This window comes from Amblyomma maculatum, chromosome 1 (assembly GCF_055883805.1).
Source record: "Amblyomma maculatum isolate TAMU_Amacu chromosome 1, ASM5588380v1, whole genome shotgun sequence".
Classification (NCBI taxonomy): Eukaryota; Metazoa; Arthropoda; class Arachnida; order Ixodida; family Ixodidae; genus Amblyomma; species Amblyomma maculatum.
The window spans coordinates 361,003,047-361,026,257 of record NC_139344.1 but is presented as its reverse complement, the minus strand read 5'-3'; the positions used below and the strand labels follow the sequence as shown (position 1 = coordinate 361,026,257).

General features: G+C 44.7%; 1 protein-coding gene across 10 annotated transcripts in view; it reads left to right on the top strand.

Moving 5' to 3' along the window:
* Positions 1–23,211, top strand: part of LOC146207932 (venom serine carboxypeptidase-like) — a 154,366-nt gene that overhangs the window by 57,866 nt on the left and 73,289 nt on the right. For 6 of the 10 annotated variants that reach the window (XR_014704550.1, XR_014704555.1, XM_084591630.1 and 3 more), the window contains exons 1-2: positions 4,634–4,772; positions 20,480–20,616. Coding sequence is in view for 2 of the 10 variants with exons in the window: in XM_084591630.1 (XP_084447756.1) it covers positions 20,606–20,616 (11 nt within the window). In the remaining 8 variants the exon portion in view is untranslated. Of the gene's footprint in view, positions 1–4,633; positions 4,773–18,165; positions 18,338–20,479; positions 20,617–23,211 lie in introns of those variants that run through there. The other 4 variants (XM_084591635.1, XM_084591602.1, XM_084591616.1 and 1 more) reach the window with 2 other exon arrangements.

Below are 23,211 nucleotides of genomic sequence, written 5' to 3'. Positions count from 1 at the left end.
TGCGAGGCGACCACATGGGTCTCGAAGGTTCCGCAACCAACAGAGTGAATGATGGTCAGTTACGATAGTAAACGAACGTCCGTACAAATATGAACGGAAACGCTGCACAGCGAAAACTACAGCTAGGCATTCCTGTTCGGTGACTGTGTAGTTTCGCTCCGGCTTGCTCAGGGTACGACTTGCGTACGCGATAACATGCTCTCGTTCATCGTGCCGTTGGACAAGGACTGCACCGAGACCAATTCCACTAGCGTCCGTGTGTATTTCTGTCATTGCAGTAGGATCGAAGTGACGTAGGATGGGTTTCGATATTAAAAGAAACTTCAGTTGACGGAATGAGGCGTCGCAGTCTGGTGTCCAGTTAAAAGTAGAGTTTTTGTGGAGAAGGCACGTCAGTGGGTAAGCAACGTCAGCAAAGCGATGTATAAAGCGTCTAAAATACGAGCACAACCCTAGAAAACTGCGCAACTCCTTCACTGTCTGCGGGGGTTTAAAAGACTCAACAGCGGCAGTTTTCTGGGGTTCCCGCATTACACCATCACCATTGACAAGGTGTCCTAGCACCAGCGCTTGGCGCTCTCCAAAGCGGCACTTTTTGGAGTTCAGAATTAGGGCGGCGTTGTGCAGACAATTCAAGACACGTACTAGACGGTCATTGTGTTCTTGGAAGGATTTCCCAAATATGACGACATCGTCCAGATAGCAAAGACAAATGCCCCATTTTAAGCCGCGCAAAACTGTGTCCATAAAGCGTTCAAATGTAGCTGGCGCATTACACAGCCCGAATGGCATAACATTAAACTCATAAAGGCCATCTGGCGTTACGAAGGCTGTTTTTTTCTTATCCGCAGGGTCCATTGGAATTTGCCAGTAGCCAGATCTGAGATCAAGACAAGAAAAATAGGACGCACCAGAGAGGCAGTCGAGGGCATCGTCTATGCGAGGAAGAGGATAGACGTCCTTTTTCGTAACAGAATTTAGACGCCGATAATCGACGCAGAATCGCCACGAACCGTCTTTCTTGCGTACAAGAATAACAGGGGCAGCCCAGGGGCTAGATGACTCCTGTATCACCTTCTTCTGTAGCATGTCCTCCACTTGCTCATGAATGACTTTGAGCTCAGATGGGGACACGCGATATAGCTTTTGACGAATGGGACGAGCCGAACCAGTGTCGATGCTATGATGGGTCCGATGTGCAGGGCGAGAGGTTGGTCCATCTGTTTCAGAAAAGTCAAACATAGGCGAAAAAGGTAGAAGAATATCCACAAGAGTACGGCGTTGAGGTGAGCTGAGATCGGCGCTGATCATGCGGAAGATCGAAGTTTCATCAGCAGACAGAGGTACGGTGGCACTCGTAGCATCTGTGACCAAAGCAACGACGTGGGGCGCATCGGGTCCACAGGAGGCAAGCTTCAATGCCGTTGGTAAAACTGCGGGCTCGGACGATGGATTGATGGTCCATAACGAGGCACTACCATGATGCACGGATATCATACAGTGAGGGATAATTACATTTTTCTTCAGGCATGCTGAGTGAACTGGGTGCACCATGGCCTGGAATGAAACCTTCTCAAGAAGTGGAACGGACACGGGGACGAACATGGCAGACAAGGGTGGAACACTACTGTGTCTTCGGTAATACTAAAAACTGTTTCTTCATCACGGCCACTTTCAAAAAGAGTCTGCAGATGCGAGCCGTCAAAATGAACCTCTTGACTTCGGCAGTCTACGGTAGCGCCACAAAACTTCAAGAAGTCCATTCCTAAAATGATGTCATGTGTAGAGTGGGGTAAGACTACGAATTCGGCTTGAAGAATTGCACCACCCACAGACACTTGCGCACTACACACACCCAGTGGCCGCAACGCCTCTCCACTCACACCACAAAACGTTGAAGCACGGTCGTATTCAAACATCACTTTGCGTCCCAACAAGCGCCTAAACTGATTACTCATCACAGACACAGTCGCACCCGTATCCACCAAAGCTAATGTATACACACCATCAATAAACACACGAATTTTGTTTTTGAGCATTATAGTTGGAGGGATGTTGGCACACAGCACATTTCCAGCGGCCTCACCCCCATTGGTCGCGCTGGTTAGTTTTCCTGCTGAGGATGCTGAGGCGACATGGAGCGCCGTCGTGGTGATGGAGAACGACGCGCACGGAAGACGGGTGGTGGAGTAACACTTCTATCGGATGCAGGGGAGTGGTCGCGGATATTCTGGTTATGGATGTTGCGGTAATACCCACGCTGAGTATTTGTTGAAAAACGGGATTGTATTGCCGATTGTTGGGTGCTGTTGGAAGCGCCGGACGGTTATAGCGAGGTGGGAACCTACTACGGCAGTATCTGGCGATGTGACCTTCGACGCCGCAGTGGTAGCATATCGGCGGGGAAGGTAGAAAATGCTGTTACGAATAAGAGCAGGGAACAGCTGGGTGCGTCGTAGGTATGGCTGAATGCTCATACTGCTCAGGATTCCTGGTAGATCGAATGGAAGATCTATGTGCACTTGAGGCGACGTCATACCTTGGGGCGTCAGGCACCGACGCATTCCGGTTGGCGAAATGCATAGGAGGATAGTCAATGGAAGCTGCAACTTCAGGAGCTTGTGGGAAAGGCTGAACGGTAATCGCTTGTGGTGGTGAAGCCGGCCATCTAGATACCCTCTGGACAGAGACCTCAGCAGATTCGTGCAGGGGAAGTGGGTTGAGCCGCAGGAGTTCTTCCCGCACGATTTGCCGGATCGTCGACGGAAGATCTAGTTGGGCGTGGTCATCAAGGCTGGCCACGGTAGGCACGTTGGCCAGCCGCCCAAATTTTGGCACAATACGACGCGTTTTCAGAGCTTGAAAAGCGCGGACGTGTTTAATGACATCGGAGACGGTTTCAAGGCTGTCTTTGGCGATTAAAAAGTTGTACACGTCAGCCGCGATACCCTTCAAAATGTGGCCGACTCTGTCTTCTTCGGGCATGTTGGAATTGACACATCTGCACAATCTGAGGATCTCTTCTGTATAAGTGGTACAAGTTTCATCCGGCAATTGAGCTCTTTGGGCAAGGGTCTGCTCAGCCCGCTTTTTGCTCGGTACAGAGTCACCAAAACGCTGTTTGATCTCGGTGGCAAACCGTTCCCAAGTTGTCAAATTGTCCTCGTTATTCTCGAACCATGTCATCGCCGTGTGAGTTAGAAAGAAGACGACATTTGTGAGCATGGTGATAGGGTCCCACCGGTTGTACCGACTAACTCGTTCATAATGAAGTAGCCACTTCTCAACGTCCTCACCTTCCTCTCCTGCAAACGGTCGTGGTTCCCGGTAAGGCAGGCAGGGAATAGAGCTGGAGGGGGCAGGCCTGTCACCAGCCTGGCTTGAAGCGTCGCGGCTGGCACGGTTAGAATCGGTGTGGTCCATGGTGTTTGGAAGCGGTGGCAGTCCAGCAAGGCGGCGACTACGTCGAAACTCGAGTTGTTCTTGCTGCGCCGTACTTGGGGATCGAACGGAGCACCTCCACCAAGTTGTTACGATGAAATAGCAAAGGGGTGTTTATTTACAGTGATATGGCAGTGGGATAAGGTGAAGCCTACTAGCCCCAGGCACCAACGCTTCTTCTTCCTCTTCTGTCCCACCATCACCATCCTTCATCGTCGTCATTAGCGTGACAATATTTATGAAGAAAAAGCGTTCACTTACAATAACGAAAAATAACTCGGAAACTAAGCAGTAAGAGTGCAGGACACAAGGAGGGAGGAATAAAAGCTTTAATCGATTAGTTGAAAACACAGAAGGTAAAACGATACTAATACAATGAAAAATAAGCACAGCGTAGAACTCTGTCGAAACTGGAAAAGGTAGGCCGGAAGGAATTTTTGATTACCCAAGACGCAGTGCCCTCTTTGAAGCTAGATGAGGGCGCCTTTTAACGTGCAGTTACAGAAAGAAACTTAACCAAGATGGCATCATGTGCAGTGTGGGGTAAATCGGTAGAAACAGTTCGACTGACTCAAATCAAAATTGAACTTATACTCAAATTTGACAATATCCATCCGGTCGTCGATGCAGGCACTCACTCTCTCTGAGGTCCTAACTTTTAGTGATAAAAATGGTTAGGTGAATTAATCTGAGCTGTACAATAGCAAAAGACGATTGGAAGATTGATGGCTGAAAACCAAAGAGATGATTAAGGTTGGAAGTCTAGGAATAAAACTGTAATCCAGGAAATGACGAATTTATGATCGTTTCTTCAACGGCATTAAATAAATATAAAGAAGAAAAATTCTTAACTTGATGGCAACTTCCACCACCCAATTTCAATGGGAGGCCTCTACATTCCATCCATTCCGTTCATCCATCTTGTGAAGGAAGAGAACAGAATCGTACATTCAGGTGATAAATGAGAATGTGCTATATATATTCTCCGCGTATATGGTACACATAAGGCGTTAACCGATGATAAAAGTAATATCTCCGGATCTCACCTCAACTGAAAGCTACGACTGACGGCTCGGTTAACCATGGTCGAAAACAGAAACTGTGAATCGCAGCCCTGCGCGGTCGACGCGGCCAGCTGCAATGCCTTTGCGAACTGCGACACAGCTGCGCAGCAATAAATACCAAGGGGCATCCCCCGCTGCTGCGGTACGGTAGTGCAGCTGTTGGCAAAACAACACACGCGTGCCGGCAAAGGCAGGCTGCGCAGATACGCGGTACGGACCTCTCTCCGAATGCTGCTGCAGGATGTCACATTCCGGCTGGATAAATGAGTGAGTACAATTTATATAGTTTATCAGGTACAATAAATTTTACAAGGCAGCGATATCAAAAAAGAAACAAAGATCATATAATGGGCTTGGCCGCTGTAGGTAATGAGCAAGGTAGACAGAGCGAAACACTCACGGGTTCAACTGAGGAAGAATGCGGAGTTGAGGGCAGGAAATATGTTCGGATACGCTTCACGGGAACTGGCGCAAGGAAGGGAAGATTCGAGTTTATTGGGAGAGGTTTTTCGTTACACAGTGCTCATAACATGTTCGTAATGCCTATTCTTTACGAGGAGGACAGTATCTTCGTTATCCGTAGCCATATGTTTCTGGCCTTACATAGGCTGTGAGATCGGTTTCAGTCATAGGGATGCACACTCTCAAAGTAACCCGCCGATCTCCTTGTGTCTTCACATTGTTTTCTGTCATGTTCTGTAAAAATGATGGGCCTTAAACATTCTCAGTGCCCAATCGAGCATTCCGTTATTGAAAACGGGGTTTGCTAGTTTAGTGCGCACTGGTCCGCGAGTATATCCGAGTGTCACGTACACACATATTTTTTCGAATGCTCACATGAGAATGCTAGCAGAGGCTGATATTTAGATATATGATGATTCGGAAGCGATGGTGAAAAGAAAATGGTCTGCATACTGTCATTGTTGTAGAAAACGATACAGCCAAGCTCTGTATACAGTCTCTTTCCCGGTCGTTCCTCTTCTGATTTCATAATGGCATATGCAATAGCGCGCCAAAGCCTGTCCGGCCGATCGACGTCTCCACTTTCCTTAAGATATAAAAAAAAAAGATATTTATCCCCAAACTAGCAAGCTTTGTCAAACGCGAAGTAAACAAAACGAGGTTCCCTACCCGTTCTCGTGCGTCGTCTCTTCTTTCGCAGGGTAGATCGTTCAACTCGACTTGGAATCTCATTTCCCCTTTGGGTTTTAGGTCAAGTCTTGTGTAAGAAGAGCTCCAACTCTGCTTTTCTCTGTCAGATAGTTGCGGTTTTCCGCGCTGAATAATTCACTGTCCTTACTTGGGCGTAGAAGGCCTATGCGATTACGGATTCCAAGCTCAGTGTTGACCGAAAACTAATTCGTGTTTAGTCCCTTCTTTTTAAGATCGCGCTGACGAGTACGACGGGTTCGGGAGTCGATGATCGTGCAACGATGGTTTCAGGAGCCCGCGCTTCGCATTAGCCGAAAACTAATCAACGCAAAGATGAAAAAAGGGAGATATGAACAAATAGAAGCCCATATTTCAGTCGCTCGGTATGAACCACGGTCCACTGCAGACTTGATTGAACGAACAAAGGCGGCGGAAGAAAAAAAAATCTTTCGAAGCTGTTACAGTATGTAAAGGGGAGGCTCGCACTTCACCCCATCACTCACGCAGTGCATTTAAAATTCGCTCGCAGACTACGAAGAGAGCCCTTCTGAGCTGCTTAACATGCACGACATTTCTCCAAACCAGCTTGCCCAATTCTTATTGCGTTAAATGCAGATCGCTACAAGACGTGCCCGGCTCATGCGAAAATTTTTTGTCATTCTCTCGGCCTGCCGGTAGGTCAAAACTGCGCGCACTGTAAAAGCGATGAAGCAACTTTTTCTGTTATCCACGTAGCCTCATAAATTCATGGCAATTTCACCGAGCGAAAAACCAACGTAATAAAAAGAAGGAAAGAAGCTGAAAGAATCGACGGCTTCCTTGAACCAGGAAGTCTCCGAGTGTTCATCCAGTCAAACTCAATCTGTCTTCGTTATTAAACTTTCAAGACCATGGCCTCGTTGACAGCGCGCAATATAGGCGACATTTAAAGCTGCCAGGAGCATAGGGGCCTTGTCACACGCTCACGAGAAATTATATTAAGGGCTTGATTTGTGAACTTGGTAATAGCTTTTTGGTTCCTTGGAATCGTGGCCGGCACGTCGACGCCCAAGTTTAGTTTTGTGGAAACTTACACCGGCTGTAATGCCAGGAAGATACTCAACAAAAACTAGCCTACATGAAGTGCAGTTTCCAACATTATTCGGGTATACCGTTTGTAAGAATTAGCAGTAAAGGACTTTCCTTTCCTTTTTTCCCCTTAGTAAACCTGAAACGTAGCTGCAAAATGAGTATTTGCAGAAAAGACAGTCTATTTCAAGAGGCGATAAAAATGGCGTTTGTTATACGAAGAACTTTATTAAAAAGCATCGCACAAGGAGAATACGTTAGGGATTTTACTAAATGTTCTAATCCGGTTTTTAACGTAAGTGATAAGGGTACGGATCTACGTTTTGTGGGAGAACTATATGTGGCTGAGTCGTGACTTTCTGAAAAACAATGAAGCATATACATTAGGTTCTTATATTACAACGAACTAATTAGGCAAGGCTTTAAGACAATGCGTGACGAATACCATTTGCGTGCTGTCTCTGAAAAGCCCCTTTACAGTTCCCTGTAGCTCCGCCATTACAACGCGCATATCCGGATTTCTGCAAAATTGCATGGTTTAAGGGTCAACAAAAATGATAAAAATGGTTAAAAATTGTTCAGTGTTGATTGGGAACTTTGTCGCTACTTCAAAAACACGATCTCAGCAGGCGCCCAGAAATTAAACCTTAGCAGCGCCAAGTCCACGGTGCTAACAGGCCGCGACAACAACACGTGTTGTCTCCACAGCCAGTAGAATGTGTTTATTCTTCACCAAAAGACAAGCAGAAGGGGACAAAGGAAAATAAGGTCGGAATAAAGAAAGCACACGCCATTGAAATTGGATCAATTCGTCTCACTCAGCGCGAGCCAGGGGGCTCTCTCTCTCTCTCTCTCTCTCTCTCTCTCTTTTTTTTTTTTTTTTTCGCGTCTCAAGCTTCTCGCCTGACGTACAAGCAACCGGCGAAGCAGGTGCCCTCGGCATGCGTCGCGAGTAATTGTGCAGTCCCGAGCTATTAATTATCGTTATGCTTTTTTGCCGTTGCTTCCGTTCGGGGGCGCCTCGCTCACTGGCTTCAACGAGCTCTTTCAGTTCCCGGAAAGTATTGCGACTTTATGAGTGGACAGAATCGCTTTTGTTTTGTGTGTGTGTGTGAGGCACGCACACGCCATTTGCAGCCGTCGAACTTTGCTCCTCTCTCCCCCATTCTCCACATCTTCTACCCTTCATCCTTCCTTCGTTCCTGCGCCTCCGTCGGTGAAAAGACGCCTTTTCTCTCCCTCCTTCTCTCCTTCCTTCTCTCCTTCCTTCTCTCCTGCTCTGTGTCCAGCTGTGCGACGTCGGTGAGGTCGGATGGATCGCCATTGAAGTCGATGAACAGTCGAGCACGCAGGTGCAAACCAGACATGTTTGTTATTGCCAATATGGATTTATTCTTTTCTTTCTTGCTGCACTTGCTTGAATAAAAGATTGTGAACTAATAAAATGCAATGCACGAATGTGCAGAAGCACGAACGTCAAGAAAGGAAAGCCACAGTGGGTATTGTGAACCGGCCAGTCGTCAAAAGCGACGCATAAGTACATTTGTTGAGGTCATGCTCCTCTATCGGTATGAAGCGAGTTTGTCAATACAAATCAGGTAACGCCGGACGTATGACCAATGAGAACGCGTGTGCGAAGTTCGTTCGTACGGATTCTTCAAAGCAGCTATGTCGTGCTGAATCGTTCTTATTTTTTTTTTAATCAAAAGCGATTTTAATCAAAAGCGATATCGCATTCTAGATGTGATCTCCTGGGTCAGCCTTCAGACTCAAGCCGCAACGAGCTCGACCCAATCGAAAGAACAAAGCTACAAATAACTTTACTTCCAGGATTTCGGTTATACTTTAATTCTGTTCGAAACTACCGAAATCTATAAATGCCCATGCATCGGTATCAGAAAAATATCCAGCACATTTATCTCCTGCCCATATTGACGACACTCGATAATCTCCGGTTCACTCGGGTAGACATCCTTAACCCACACCCCTCAGTGGACAGCATGGTGTCAGGCTAAGACATCTTAGAATGGAAAGAAAAAAAAAACAATTCACCACCACACAAACAATTTTGCTCCTTTGATACTGTAGACTGGAGGAGAATACATACCGACACATTTCACAATCTTCATATTTTAAACAAAATCAGTCCAACAAAATATCGAGCTTAGGGTCCTTCGGGCTGAGCAAGCCCCACGCTCTACTATTCGTCTTCGGAATGCCAGAGCAAACCTGATAAAAAGTATGCCGGGTTCGTTGCAGGCTCCTGCAAGGGTGGGATCGCACGGTATACTGTTACTGGAGGATTGAATTAGTTAAGTAATTCAATTATACATTGATAACTTCTGTATGCTGCATTTGTCTATCCTGACCTTCGCAGCTGCATTATCTAATTACTTATAAATGTATTACACCATTGTTCATTGACTAAATATTTCAGAAATATTGTTTTAATCTCACCAAAGTATATTTTAAGCATCAAGTAATCTTTACACACTATTACGAACTATTTTTCACCAACACATTCACACAAGATGCCGCTTCAAATGAGACATTACGTTCAATAAATCGGTGTATTAATTAACTAAATACAATAAGTCAACATAAATAATACCTATTACACACTCTTTAAATTACTACCGAACACTATTAAACCTTTTCACATTCATCCATAAGGGCGACATTTTCGCATCGATAAACTTTGCCGACACGTTTTACGGACACTTTTTGCCGACAGGACATGGCCATATAATGATTTCGCATTAGAAATATATTGCTATATAGTTATATTTCTTTATTTGATCCACTTAATTTTATTCGCAAAACTAGGTTAGGCTCGACGAAGATCATAAGCGCAATGGTTTGCTTGCCATTTAGCTTGCAGAAACAAATTATGTTAGGACAACCATTTGCGAACCATTTACAGCCATTGAAATTGGTTAAAGTTCGAGCGCATATTTCTTTGAAGAAAAGAATATCCTTTTTGTTTTTTGTTCCCCGTCCACTCATGAGCTTCACTTTAAAGTTTTTCATGCACTGTAAGGCTTTTAGCGACGGACGCAAATCATGGTAATACAGGCGCTTTCTTGCTGAATAAGGCCAATGGCATTGTTCATTTAAGCCTGTTTCAATCGCATCGTTTAAAAAACAAATCTCATTTGTAGTGACCTGTGCTGTAACTCTGAACACACCAACGCACAAGAAATATAATTTAATTGTGTCCATTAGAAACCTCTTATTGCAGCTGCGAAAGTTCCCAAAGAAGCCCTTCCATTTGTCGACGAAGCTCCTTCCCTCGTTTGTATGTGATTTCTTTCCGTGATGCTTCATTCAAGAGCACCTGCGCACCTTTTCGTCTTCTTTCAACGCTGAGATAGAAAACTGTGAAGTGATGGACTACCGCTCTCCTCAAGTGGCTCCCACTGAAGCCTCTATATTCTATCAAGATGGTGTTTTGTTTTTTTATGAATGTTAAAAATTATTTTCTCTCATCCTTTTCATTAAGACGACCTGGTTCTTCCTCTCCGTGTCCTACTTCTTTAATCTCGGCTGAATAATAAGAATAGCCTAGCTATCACGCTTTGGTGCATTCACCTAGATTGCACGCTTAATTTACCTTACATCAACGACACGATGGTAAAGATATTGGTGCCCTTAATTTTTATTCAAGCAAGGCTGAATTTGGATTGATTTCTAGGTACGCATTATTGATATTGTTATATATATGCTATCTCAGAAGGCAGAAGACGAAGATCACCTTCGTGGACTAAGCTCGCCACGTATGAATATTAAGAGGAGCTGTCCATCTGCCGTTTGGTCTAATTAAGAACAAACAAAAAACTAACAAATAAATGCGAGTCCGTGAGGAGAAGAAGTATGCGCAATTCACGCATTTAAATGGGGGCTGGCATTGTAAAAGAAATTACCCGTGAGCTGTTCACACCACTTGGTGGTCATAGGTTATGTTCAGCTACCTGCGTAAATCAGAGAAAAGCAATTTTCTGAACACAAGTGCGCCTGAAATGACTGTCGTGGGCTTTTGCAGACTTATTGAGCCGGCACGTCTTTTGCAAACTGCACATATCATAGTCATCTTACACTCAGTCTTGAAAGAACAAGTTAACACGTGAACGGGCATGAGTCGTCATGCTTGGCAGTTGCAAGCACGGTGGCTTTAGGCACTCGACAGAGCAACTTCGCCTTACAGAGGGTGGATGCTCGAGACAACCCCCCCCCCCCCCCCCTCTTTCCGTCTCTCCTGTGTTCTTACCCCTCTGTCATTTATCAGCCGCCGCCCATTGTCGTCTGTGGTCGTGACTGTTGATAACGGGCCCTGGGAAATAGAAGTCATACCTCGTTATCTCTCGGTGCACGGTTCTCTGTCGAGCTACTGGGATAACGAAATCTAGGCATGCAGCGGGCAGCTGAAAATGACTGCACTTTATCGGGCTTTATTCGCAATCTGTTTAGAATTCTGTTAGAGCACACTAATCTTATCAAGCTACCGATTCCCCGATATACATACAACTAGGTTGTATTTCTGATTACCGATACAATTGGTCGGTGCAAGCTTTATTGGTAGACTCCTCGCATTCATCATCCATCGTTTTTGTCGTTTCTTACTTTACCCGAGTACCTATACCACTGTTTCCATTTACTTCGACAGTATATTTGGCCTCTCACTATTTTCGTTCTTATGGCAGCGCCATGTTACCTGTCCGTATTTCTCAACACAATTTTTTTTTTTTTCAGATCATGGTCAACTCCTTATTATGGGCTTTTGTATACCTAACCATGACCTGTATCCAGCATCAGTCGTGCATTATTGAACCCACAACACGCATTAGGAGCCTTAGTCGCACGGCACGCGTTTTTTCTTCCTACGCAAAGCAGTGGACATTTATAGAAGCCATAACCAGCTGCATATTTAGCCTGATACGGAGGTGACTCTGGCCTCCCCAGTGAAAATGTTTACATCGAGTAAACGTTCGCTCACCTCTGCGATCAAATAGGCTAGCAGCTTCTTAAAAAGTTTGTAACCCGATTTGGTAAAAATTTTATAGGCAAATAAATTTAATTGAATTGAAGTGAATAGAATTGAAAAGCTCGGGATTGGTATTATTTTGTCTCACTTCTAGTCCCGTTTCTGATGTATCCCATGGTGTCGCCGAGCAGGCTTTCGTCAAAAAAGAAAAGAAAATGGAGGGGGCGGAGCTCTTAGATTTTCATCTTGTGCGGTAAGGAGGAGAAGAGGAGCACTTTTAGTGACATCTTGATCAAGACGCAGCTCATGTTTTGCCTTAAATTGAGGAATTAAACAAATGGCAGTAGGAGCCACAATAAGAACAACAACCGCGGAGAGCGCTACATGCCAGTCACCCACGACGAAAGTCTGCTCGGCGGCGCCATGGGATACATCAGAAATGGGACTAGAAGTGAGATGAAAGAGTACCAATCTCAAGAATTTCAATTCTATTCACTTCAATTCAATTAAATTTATTTTCTTATAAAAATTGTACCAAATCGAGTTACAAACTCCGTAGCAAGCTGCTAGCTTACTTGATCGCAGAGGTGAGCGAAAGTTTACACGATGTAAATATTTTTCCTGGGACGGCCAGAGTCACCTCCGCGTCTGACGAGCTAAATATGCAGCTGGGTATGAAAATGTCCACTGCTTTGCATAGGAATAAAAAACGCGAGTCGCGTGACTGAGGCTCCTAATGCGTGTTGTGTGTCTAAACAAACTTACACAAATATGGGAATAATTCGATGTAAATATCATCCCGCGGGGTCTCACGAATTTTGCAAAGCGCTTCCGAAAGGGAAAAAACTTCTTCCAAAAACCACAGTGAAATATAATATGGTTTCTGAGAAAGTACTCATTGCAGTCTTGCAATCCTCCTTAATGTAGACAACGGGGCCTAAGTTAACGTGTGCTACTGCACTGCTCTGTGTGTTGGCGCACTGTGAAGCTACTATAGTTGGACTTGGCACTGCAGCAAAGGAAGGAGCAGTAGAAGAGCACTTTAATTAGCATCTTAATCAAGACGCTGAATACATCAATGGCCAGCCGCCGCACAACGAGCTCTCCTCATTTAGGTCCGTCAATCAGGTATACGGCGAGTTGGGCTTGAGTAGTGGTACGAGGTGCTGGTGAAGGAAAGAAGGCTGTACCGCACCCCCAGGAGAGAAAAGTCCTCACTTTCTTCCTCGATATTATTCATGTTCAATCCAGCTCTCTCTCTCCTCCTCTCTGCCCTCCCCTCCCTCCCCTCCCTCCCCCCTCTTTCTTTCTTTCTTTCTTTCTTTCTTTCTTTCTTTCTTTCTTTCTTTCTTTCTTTCTTTCTTTCTTTCTTTCTTTCTTTCTTTCTTTCTTTCTTTCTTTCTTTCTTTCTTTCTTTCTTTCTTTCTTTCTTCCTCTTCCTTTGACAACCCTTTTTCTTCCCTTTAACTACTCCTATTCTTTCTCGCCAGTGCATGGCAGCAAACAGGTTTTTTTTTTTGTTTGTTTGATTTGCTCGCTTCCTTCGCAATCCTGTCTTTGTTTCCCTCTTCATTTCTTCACAAGGAGCGAAACCAATTGCAGGCTCATTTTGTTAGTACATTCACCAAACTATAATGTAACGTTTAGAGATGTACATTAGTAGCCCTCGTTTTCAGGGAGCTTAGTCGTATAGGCTATTCCGAAAACACTGCAGCACAACAAGATGGCCAGATACGCAATGCTAGCGCTTGTGCTATTGTTAGCTCTTCATCCGGCCGTTGCACTATCTGCAGTGCTTTCAAGAGTAGCCGAGGGCCGCACATCTGGCCCTAGAGAATCTTCTCCTCACCACAATCACTGTGAAAACAGACCTCGGTTGATATCGTTTACACTCGTGCTACAACGGCACAAGCATAAAATGAGCTGGCCACGGAATAAACAGGAGGCAGGCTATATATCCCCACGAGGCTGTTCCAAAAAAGCTCTTAAGCAGGTTGGCACTCGAGAAATTGTTTCTGCCCCCGTGCTGCAAGCCGGAAACCGTTTTTTTTTTTTTTTTTTTCGAGCTCATCTGGCGTTAGGCGGGCAAGAAAACACTCCCTGAGTCCCTGGAGGCTTTGATCCGCATACTAAGGGCTTACAATCCACTTTCGGGCGTTATGGTAGACATGCAACCGAATACCTATTCTCGGGTAGCATGCTACTGCAATTAAAATTTACCGCCATCCAAGGGCGCTCCAGGCAGCACTGCATGAGGCAAACGAGATTTAATAAGGGGATCAGAGGAGTGGACTCGCACGAAAAAATAAGTAAAAACATACAGTGCGTGTTGGTTTTGTCTTGTAAATGCGTTAGCGCTAAAGATCCGTTGTCAACAAAATCCGGAGTTATTGAAATTTCATTTTATTTATTGGTACTTTCAAGGTATAACATTACAGAGAAGAGTGACTGAGGTACGAATTCATTCGCATACACAGCTAGAAAACTAACATATACAACGCGCGCGGTCACATGCTGCATGAAATACCAGTAGTTGGGGTATTATAGAATAATTTCTGCATGTTATACATTGTTATCAAGAGTAAAAGTAGTGAACTTGTCATTTCACCATGACATTTTATGGCATATGGAAAAAATATGCAATTATGCAAATATTAACGTAGGTAAGTAGAGGCTTTCATCTAATAGTATACTATAGTAGGATATGAAAGGGCATGTGTGGTAATATATATTACGCACAGAGGACTGGAATAATGGTATAATTTATCGATTGTCGTAAATGAAGATGGAGAGAGGTTCTCTTCATAATACGTGAAAAAAAAAAAAAAAAACATTTGGATCAGAAGATGTTTTACTTTGCCACGGTGACAATATTATACCTACTCGGTGCATGTGGTCCGAACGCGATGGTATTTCTAAGGAGTACTGAGAATTTATCTCGCAGAGCAATGTGGGGTGTGATTCTATCAAACAAAAAATCAGGCGGAAATGGAGGTGGGGAGGGGGGGAGGGGGGGGCACCTACCTCCGCCGATGTAGGTATGACACAATAATGTAAATGGCTCCTTTTTGGCAACTCTCCTTGATGAACCTTGTTCGCGCACGTGCACTCTACTACTGGCCCAATGAAGAATCTCTTAATTTTTTCACCTAATATCACACACATACTATTTGCCATACAGTCATTCGTGAAAGGCCGCCTGGCATGCATAGATAAAGTCCATTGCGAACGTCCCTGCTAGACCTAAGAGTAACATGCCTGACAACAATGCAGAATGAATAAGAGAATGTGTCAATTAAAATACGCTATATTTACTGAAGAGTCTACTATCCATGCAGTTACAGTAACAACCTGGCTGAGATAAGAACAGGAACATAAATAAATTATTTCTCGGTGGATGAAAGGTGTAGACTTATTAAGATATGCAGATAAAGACCAACCAGCACAAGGTGGAATAAAGTCACTCAGCAAATTTATAGACGACGATGGGTACCTCAACTTGACAATGCTAATAGGGTCATAAAGCTCTGGGACGAAAGTAGATTGTGTTTTAGGAGGAAAATAGCAAATATACAAAATGGCTTGGCCTGTCTGTTTCCGGTATGGTTCTTGTGACTTTTAGAGCACAGCTCTGAAGCGCTGATTTATTCCTGGCTTGAGCGGCGTCAGCGTAACCAGTGGGCATGCTATATTCTTTGATGTAGAGCGAAATTGTAGCCTCTAAATGTTCACATTAAAAAAAATTTTAGCTAACTTAGCGTTGGTTCCCGATTTCAGAGAATAGACATCTGCAAGAAACGAGTCTACTGCGCAGATGTGCACCGTCCTACATCAGTAGCATTAAATATTTGTATCGAAAAGCTTGAAAAAAAAAAAGCATTCTATTTTTTCTCATTCTTTTTCCTCATGTTTCTTCAAATGTTATAAGTCACACTGTTAGATATCAATGTTTAGAGATAGAACAAATTATTACTTCATATTTTTTGGCAGAAATAACATGAGTTGAAGCATCTACTTTGTTGCCTCTAGCCGTGCAACAAGTACTAGTTGGAAGTTTAATCTTATTTGCATGTGAACTATTTTTTCCCTTCTCTACTCGTTTCTGGTCTCTTCCGCATCTCTCTCCTTAAAGTATATTCGACGATGGGGCTCCTCCCGCGATCATATCACGATGTACTGCCCAGAGCGGGATATCACCGGTAAATTTATGGGACATTAACTAAGGCGAAGCTTTTACTGCCATCGCTGCATTCAAATGTTAGGTCTAAGATGTGTGTTTGAAGGAAACAATTTTGCGAATCTTGACGACATCGTCAAATGATTGCTAAGATATTACGTTCGCCTACCGGCCTACAGGGACAGCCCTCAAAAAACTCAGGGTAAGCCATTTGCTATAAAATGGAGTATATCCCTCTATTCCCTCCCCCCCCCCCCCCCCCCCCCAAGCACACACACATCGATGAGTAATTGCGCACGATGACTTAACGCAGTCCGGAACAGTGTTCGCAGTCAGTATAGCCAATGCATGACAATGCGCTTACCAAACCGCCCCAAACGCGTTTTTTAAGTGTTTCCCACCGAAGTAAAACAATGCTGAGACCTTATTTCCAGGAACACGTGCCTTTCAACGCTACTGTGCTAAAATTCATCAAAATAATCAAATAGGAGGGAAGAACTGCTATATTTACGCGAGATAAAAGTACTGCAGAGTAGACCGTGGTAGCGTTCACTAAAATTAAAATAAGACATGTACTGTTCACATTACCTACACGGCTAATAACAGCATCAGACGAGGTTGGAAGATATCCCAGTTTTTTCTTTCAACAACTGTTTTATTGTAGAAGAGCAAATCTGTGCTAGTTAAGTGCTTCAGTGACTCAGGCCCAGTCGGAAAATTCGCTTCTTTCTAGGCCTGGACCGGGCTCGAGCCCGTACGTAGGGAGCATGTGTCCGCCTCTTGATTTATTATTGCAGGCTGTTCTCCGGGTGCTCCAGCAGCAATACGAATGAAATACGGGAGGGGTCTACGTTGATAAAAAAGAAATTATTTAACGGTTGCTTACTTATTTTTGTTGTCTGCTACTGATACGTTTTTCTAACGGGAGAAAAATGAGAAGCAGTGTTTTTGTGGCGGCATTTGGGGAGGGACTGTCTCAACGTCTCGGAAATTGAAGAAGTCAAGCACTAAACTCTCTATAAAGCGTTTTGCGCTGGCACGGAAAAAGAAAAAAGAAAGCTTAACTTTGTCGTTTATAGGCCCAATTTATGAAATGTCAGGAACAGTACAATGAACAAGTACCTTCTAACGCTCATGCCTGCGGTCGCGTTGATCGATACAAAATAGGTTAAATTGTGCTTTTCAGTGATTTGAGAACGGCACATTGCCCAGCAGAGGGCGGAACTACTGCTCCGTTCTTAGAGCAGCGTTGTACTGCCGGATCATTGAAGGATCTGGCCTACAACACTGCTCGCTTACACGAGAGCACCCACTTAAGTACAGAACACATAATTGGTTTGGGCTGTTATGCCGTCAGCGAACGCACGCTATCGTTGTCACGAAAAGGCTCTCCGGTTCTGGTGTGTGTGTGTGTGTGTGTGTGTGTGTGTGTGTGTGTGTGTGTGTGTGTGTGTGTGTGTGTGTGTGTGTGTGTGTGTGTGTGTGTGTGTGTGTGTGTGTGTGTGTGTGTGTGTGTGTGTGTGTGTGTGTGTGTGTGTGTGTGTGTGTGTGTGTGTGTGTGTGTGTGTGTGTCATAATACTCAGTGACATGATCGCTGTTAAATTCAAAAAGCCTAGAGTATGAAACAGCTTTGTCCCATCTTATGACGTTTATGAAACCAATTTCTTTCAGCGTTACAGCGTTTCCGGCTCGTTTAACATTTCCTTTAAGCGACATAGCGTTTCGAGCAGTAAGTGTCTACTTGAACGCAGAAAGCAACTTACCCGCCGGGTTGCTGCAGGAAAGGGCTCTCTGGTTCGGATCAGATTGAGGTCGCATACGTGGGCCTATAGGTTCGAGCTTCTAAATGAGATCCGGGCACAGTTCTAAGAGGTAGCCCGGAAGAAATTAAATCCGGCTCCTCTCCACGTGCTTGTGCAATTTTCGGGAGTTCTGGCTCCGGTAATGTGCGAAAAACCATCTGAAGCAGAAAGAAATATCGAAGAAATGTTCGGCATTATACAGTAAAAAAAAAAAAAAAAAAAAAAATCCATATGTCCTTTTTAATTTTTAGGCAACTCTGTACCGCACAACTCTAGGCAACTCTGAAGCGTGTTAAAATTCACGCTTCAGCCCTTTGCACGATACCTTCGTATGTCAAGATCGATTTTATTTTCGCAGAATTACGTCAACAAGTACAAGAATCGCTCCGCTACCGAAGAAGTGGTAGAACTTGCAGTTATAGCATGGGACACGAGCCATCAAATACTTCTGTGTCCCCACTCCTGTTCTCACTTTACAGCCATACACACCAGCAAATTCAAATTCGCTGTGTGCCATGAAGCAGAAGGCACAACTGCATGGCCGAAAATAGACTGACGGTCCTCATCTCTAATATCTACGGACCATGAAAAATGGGGATCGAAAGCCTTCGTCGCCAAAGACGCACCAACGCCCACAATCCTCTGCGATAGGTCTGTAATCCAGAAATCTCTAATCTGCGGTCCACAATTTTCCCGTAAACACGCACGCCTTATACAGGCGCACCGGGCTGTACCGATCGTTAGAAGAATGGCAGGCGCGATGTAATGAGGAATATATGCTTACTCCACAGGAAATATGTTCGCTAACTTTACATAGCCTGTAGCTCAACTTATTTTTTTTTTTGGTCACTATATAGTATTGCCTATAAGAATGCACAAATTCACATTAGAGCAATGGTTAGCCTTGACCGCCTAGTAAAGAGCAGAGACATTAGTCTGCCAACCAAGATCCGTATAACTCGTGCTATGGTCTTTCCACTTGTGATGTATGGATGCGAGAGTTGGACTGTGAAAAAGGCTGACCGCCGAAGAATTGACGCGTTTGAGTTGTGGTGCTGGCGAAGACTCTTGAGAGTTCCTTGGACTGCCAGAAGACCAAATCAGTCGATATTGTCGACCATAAACCCTGACTGCTCATTGGAGGGTCAAATTCTAAAGTTAAAACTCAGCTACTTTGGTCATCTGATGAGAAGAGATGAGTCGCTGGAGAAAGATTTGATGTTGGGAAAGGTTGACGGTCGCCGGAGAAGGGGTAGGCAGCGAACGCGATGGTTAGATGGCATCCTCGAGGCACTGCAGATGAAGTTGTGACGTTAGGAAGATAGAGACCGGAAAGCGTGGCGTGAAATGGTCCATAGGGTCACGAAGAGTCGGACACGACTGAACGACTGAACTGAACTGAACTGATAAGAATGCACAAATTCACATTATTCGTGATGTTGTCGATTTCCTCAAAGATAGAAATATATATGTGAGACATCCCACATCTTTGAAACGTTCAGATGTGATGCGACTTCCCTCACATATGATGGCCAAGAAAGGTTCCCTCAAGGACGGTCATCCTTACTTAATCCGTCTGTCTACTCCCTCTAGTCTCTCCTTTCTCAACAGGGAGCACGCTTCTCTCTTAGAGCGTAAATATGAAGTATCGCTCAACACTTCCGTGGTGCAGTTAGTTGAGCCCGGTCCTCGAAATTGGCTCAGGTAAGGGGTTATAGCCAGCGTAGTGGATAGCTACCACCTGTTGTGGCTCTGCTGCGAAATAAAACAGGGAGCTCCCACGCGCTCATTCAGTGCGGCTATAAAAGCTACTACCTGAAACCACTGTAACTGTTGCAGCATCCCTTCGGTGGGTGCGCTGGCTTTCATCAAATAATCTAACTTTTTATACGCCCTTAGTGCACGTAGCGGCATCGCGGCTGCATCAGATAGGCTGGCACGTTGGCATTCATCAAATAATTTCTCTGCATTTTTCTATGCCCTCCGTGCAGGTAGCGGAATCATAGCTTGGAAACTCCAGCGCCGCTGTCTTACTCAGCGCCTGATAATCTCCTCCCCCGCTTCCAATCTCTCACTACCATCTAATATTGCTCCGTTAGCCAGGAAAGCTTTGTCATATTTGCTGGGAAAAGCTCCGCACAGCAAAGTAAAGTCATCGTTATGACGTCACAAAGGATAAAACGTATGGAGCAGTTGGTACACCATCGAAAACATCGCACTTCTACAATTCCCGAATCCTTTACACTATTTTTTGAGACTCGACAAAGCATGAATTTACACCCCTGGTCCCTGCACGCGCTTGTATGTACGTATGTTTTTACCGGTTTCCGCGTACTTTTTGTCGTCAGTATTTTGTGCAGCAGCGCGTTAAAAACCTGCCGTGCAGAACCAACTGGTCCCGGTTAGAGCGCTATGCTCCCCGCCCTCTGCCGCTATTTAGCTCTGCACTGTTTCATTGTCTCGCCTGGCATGAATGTATACTTTCGACGCGTCCCTCGCAAAGGTACGTTATAGCCATCAGTTCGTGTCAAAAACTTAGACGGAACGCATGCCAGCTGCAGGGACGTTCAGTGAACTGTTTCTATCTTCAGAACCGCGAAAAAGCGCCGTCTGTAGAGGGTATAATGGCCCAGAAGTATTGTTCTCCGAGGCTTTTAAATGCATGTACATCTGAAGCGCTAAAAACATCTCATGCTTTTTTGCTTTCTTTCTGAAGCCAATGAGCAGGAGACGCTACCGCTGTTGGTTTCCCTTGCTCTCCTAATTTCTCCATTTATCTGCTTGCTTTCGCAGTGCTCCATGGGTAATGAGCAAGAGGACTAACATCAGTTAACAGAGCAAAATAGCTGCGGAAGCCTTTCAGACGGATGCAAGCGCCTACGTTATATCTTTCAGAAAGCTGAATACCCACAGTCAGGGATGCACAACGGGTAAGTTTAAAAGGCCCGCCTGTCTCGCGCCAGGGGTCTTTGTTCGTTGGTGTTCCCAGAACTACGAAAAATCCGTACTGCCATGTGTCGTCACCTATTTTGCATGCGGCTGCTTGTTAGAACCCTTTCAAAGTTACTATGGTTAGTCTGTGCTTTCTCTAATGCATGTTGTTTGAATATATTGTCCTATTGTCTTAAAGCTGTGCGGCGGAAATAAAGTATTAATGGTGCACTAATATAACGAAGAAAAAGAAGAACTATACAGATTGGTGCTAGAGTTCGTTAGCTCGTTTCATGGCACAGTAAAATATAATAAGGCAAGCGATCCCACTAGCATTTTCTTTGTATGTCCCCCTATTAAAGTGATTTACGTTAGTCTCTTTATTGAGGCACAGCTGGACCGAACCGCTAGCAGAATACTTTGCCAAGTGCATTACCCTGATCATGGTTAGAATAAAGCGAATTGTTTGTCATGCCGGCGTGGACTTCGATACAAGCATACGGGCGCGGTTAACGATATGCAAATGAGCGTCTGGAACTATGCATTGTGCCCTCAAAACAAAAACAAAAAAAAATGAACTTTCAGTGAAGCGAGGGCTGGGAGGGTGAAGGAACGCAATGAGGATGAGAAGCACAAACCATACACACGAAAAATAACGATGCTTGTCACCCTCAAATTAGAGCGTCTTTAAAAATCCGAACGTCGGCGATTCAAAACGGAGTAGTTTTGCTTATTTCCACACATGTTGAAAAACCGTTAATATCCTTGCGGCAATAATATTGAGTATAACGAAAGTGTGCCTAGTACCGAATATTATTATTAAGCAAAGCAAGGCAGTGTTTTAGAAATCAATAGTTAATCATACATGAACTAGAGCGGTGGTGAACCATCTAGCTTCGCTAGCGTGTGAATATTAATATGAGATGCCAATTCTTAGCATTGAACTGACTGTCTGTGCAAACTGCATGAAACAAGATGTGCAGCGAGGCAAGAATTAACAGTTTTTATGCCATTTTTATTACTCTTTTTTTATTACCTGTCACGTCTTTGTAGCTGCTGCAAACGGCGCCTAAGATTTATAATCAGGCGTCATAAAGCGTAGCACAAAAAGAGGTCGGCAAATGCCAGCCAGTTTAACGAGATGTAGCTAAACTCCCTCTTTTCCGGAAAATCTAGCGTCGTCGGCGTTCTCGGCGTTGTGAGCGCAGTCACGAGCATGCGCCTCGCACCTGGTAGTTGGCAGGTGGCATGGTCGAGCACACATTGGTCGGCGTGCTGTGTGACGTCACGCGACCACGTGGACACGGCTATGTTGGCATGGGTTGGCAACTTTGGCCGGTCCTTCGAGAAGGGAGGATAAGATCAGAACTGCACATACTGAGATCCATGGATACCAAATCAGACATGTTAATCTTCTGGCACGCAGGCCAATTGACACGGCTCGGTTTAAAACAAAGCTTCATATCTATGTCTCGTGTTCTTGCATATAATGCGGTAGGTTATACGGCTACATTCTATAAGTGAGATAAGAAAGAAATAATTTGAAGAAATCTTATTTAAACGAGAAGCAATGTTCATCTACGCCCACTTAGGTCCGCAAGGACAGCCTGACAGACGGGAACTATTAATGCGGTCGCGTCATAGTCCAAATGTGACCTGATCTTTTTACGAACCACTCGCTTCTCACTGAAAGGGAAATGCGGCTAGCACACCGAGAGGGACAGCTCGCGCACATACTCGAAGGGTTAGTTTCACTTCCGTCAACCACATTAGTCTTCCCATTTTGCCAACAGCTCCAGATTAGAATGTGTCCTCTCTATTCTCATCTCTATTTTTTTCCCTGGTACATTCGTTGTTTGTTTGGTTTGGTTTGGTTAATAGGGTTTAACGTCCCAAACCAACTTAGGCTGAAGAAAGCCCTATGGGAGAGGTTGGGATCATTTCGACCAACCTGTGGTTCTCTAACGTGCACTAACACCGCACAGTACTCGAGTGCCTTGCTGTTCACCTCAATTTAAACGTGGCCTTTGCGGCAGAGATCGAACCCGGATCCTGGCTCAGCCGTCGAGTGCCCCAGTCACTGACACTCCGCCAAGAAGCACACACGCATCGGCTGCCTCGTCTTCATCGGTCTTATTGCCTGAAGAACGATCCACACTGGCCGTGTTTCCTATCGTAAAGTGTTTCAGTTGGTCCGCAGCAACTACTCCTTCGTTCAAGAGCAATGGTCGTACGAGCCAGAGAAAGTGTTTGGGGTGTTGATGTTGGCTTTTTTTTTTTTTCTTTTCTTTCTTTTTTGTATATGTAGACGTGGGTACACTGAGCACAACTTGCATGGCTGCTTTATTGCCGCTGGCTTCTTGTCGAGAAGTACCGTGTCGCCTTCCTGGTAACTCAGCAATTTCCTTTGTTGCTTATTAAAGCTTCTTTCATTTCCTCTCGCAGTTCAATTGTCGTTTATAGCCTTCCGTAGATCTGTGTTTATTTAGTACGGAGCTCAGAGTGAATGGCCTTCGTGGATCAAAGGGCCGTCTAAGGCTGTGTCGAGTGATTTTTTTCTTAACAGTTCACAAACTTTACTTTCAAAACAACGA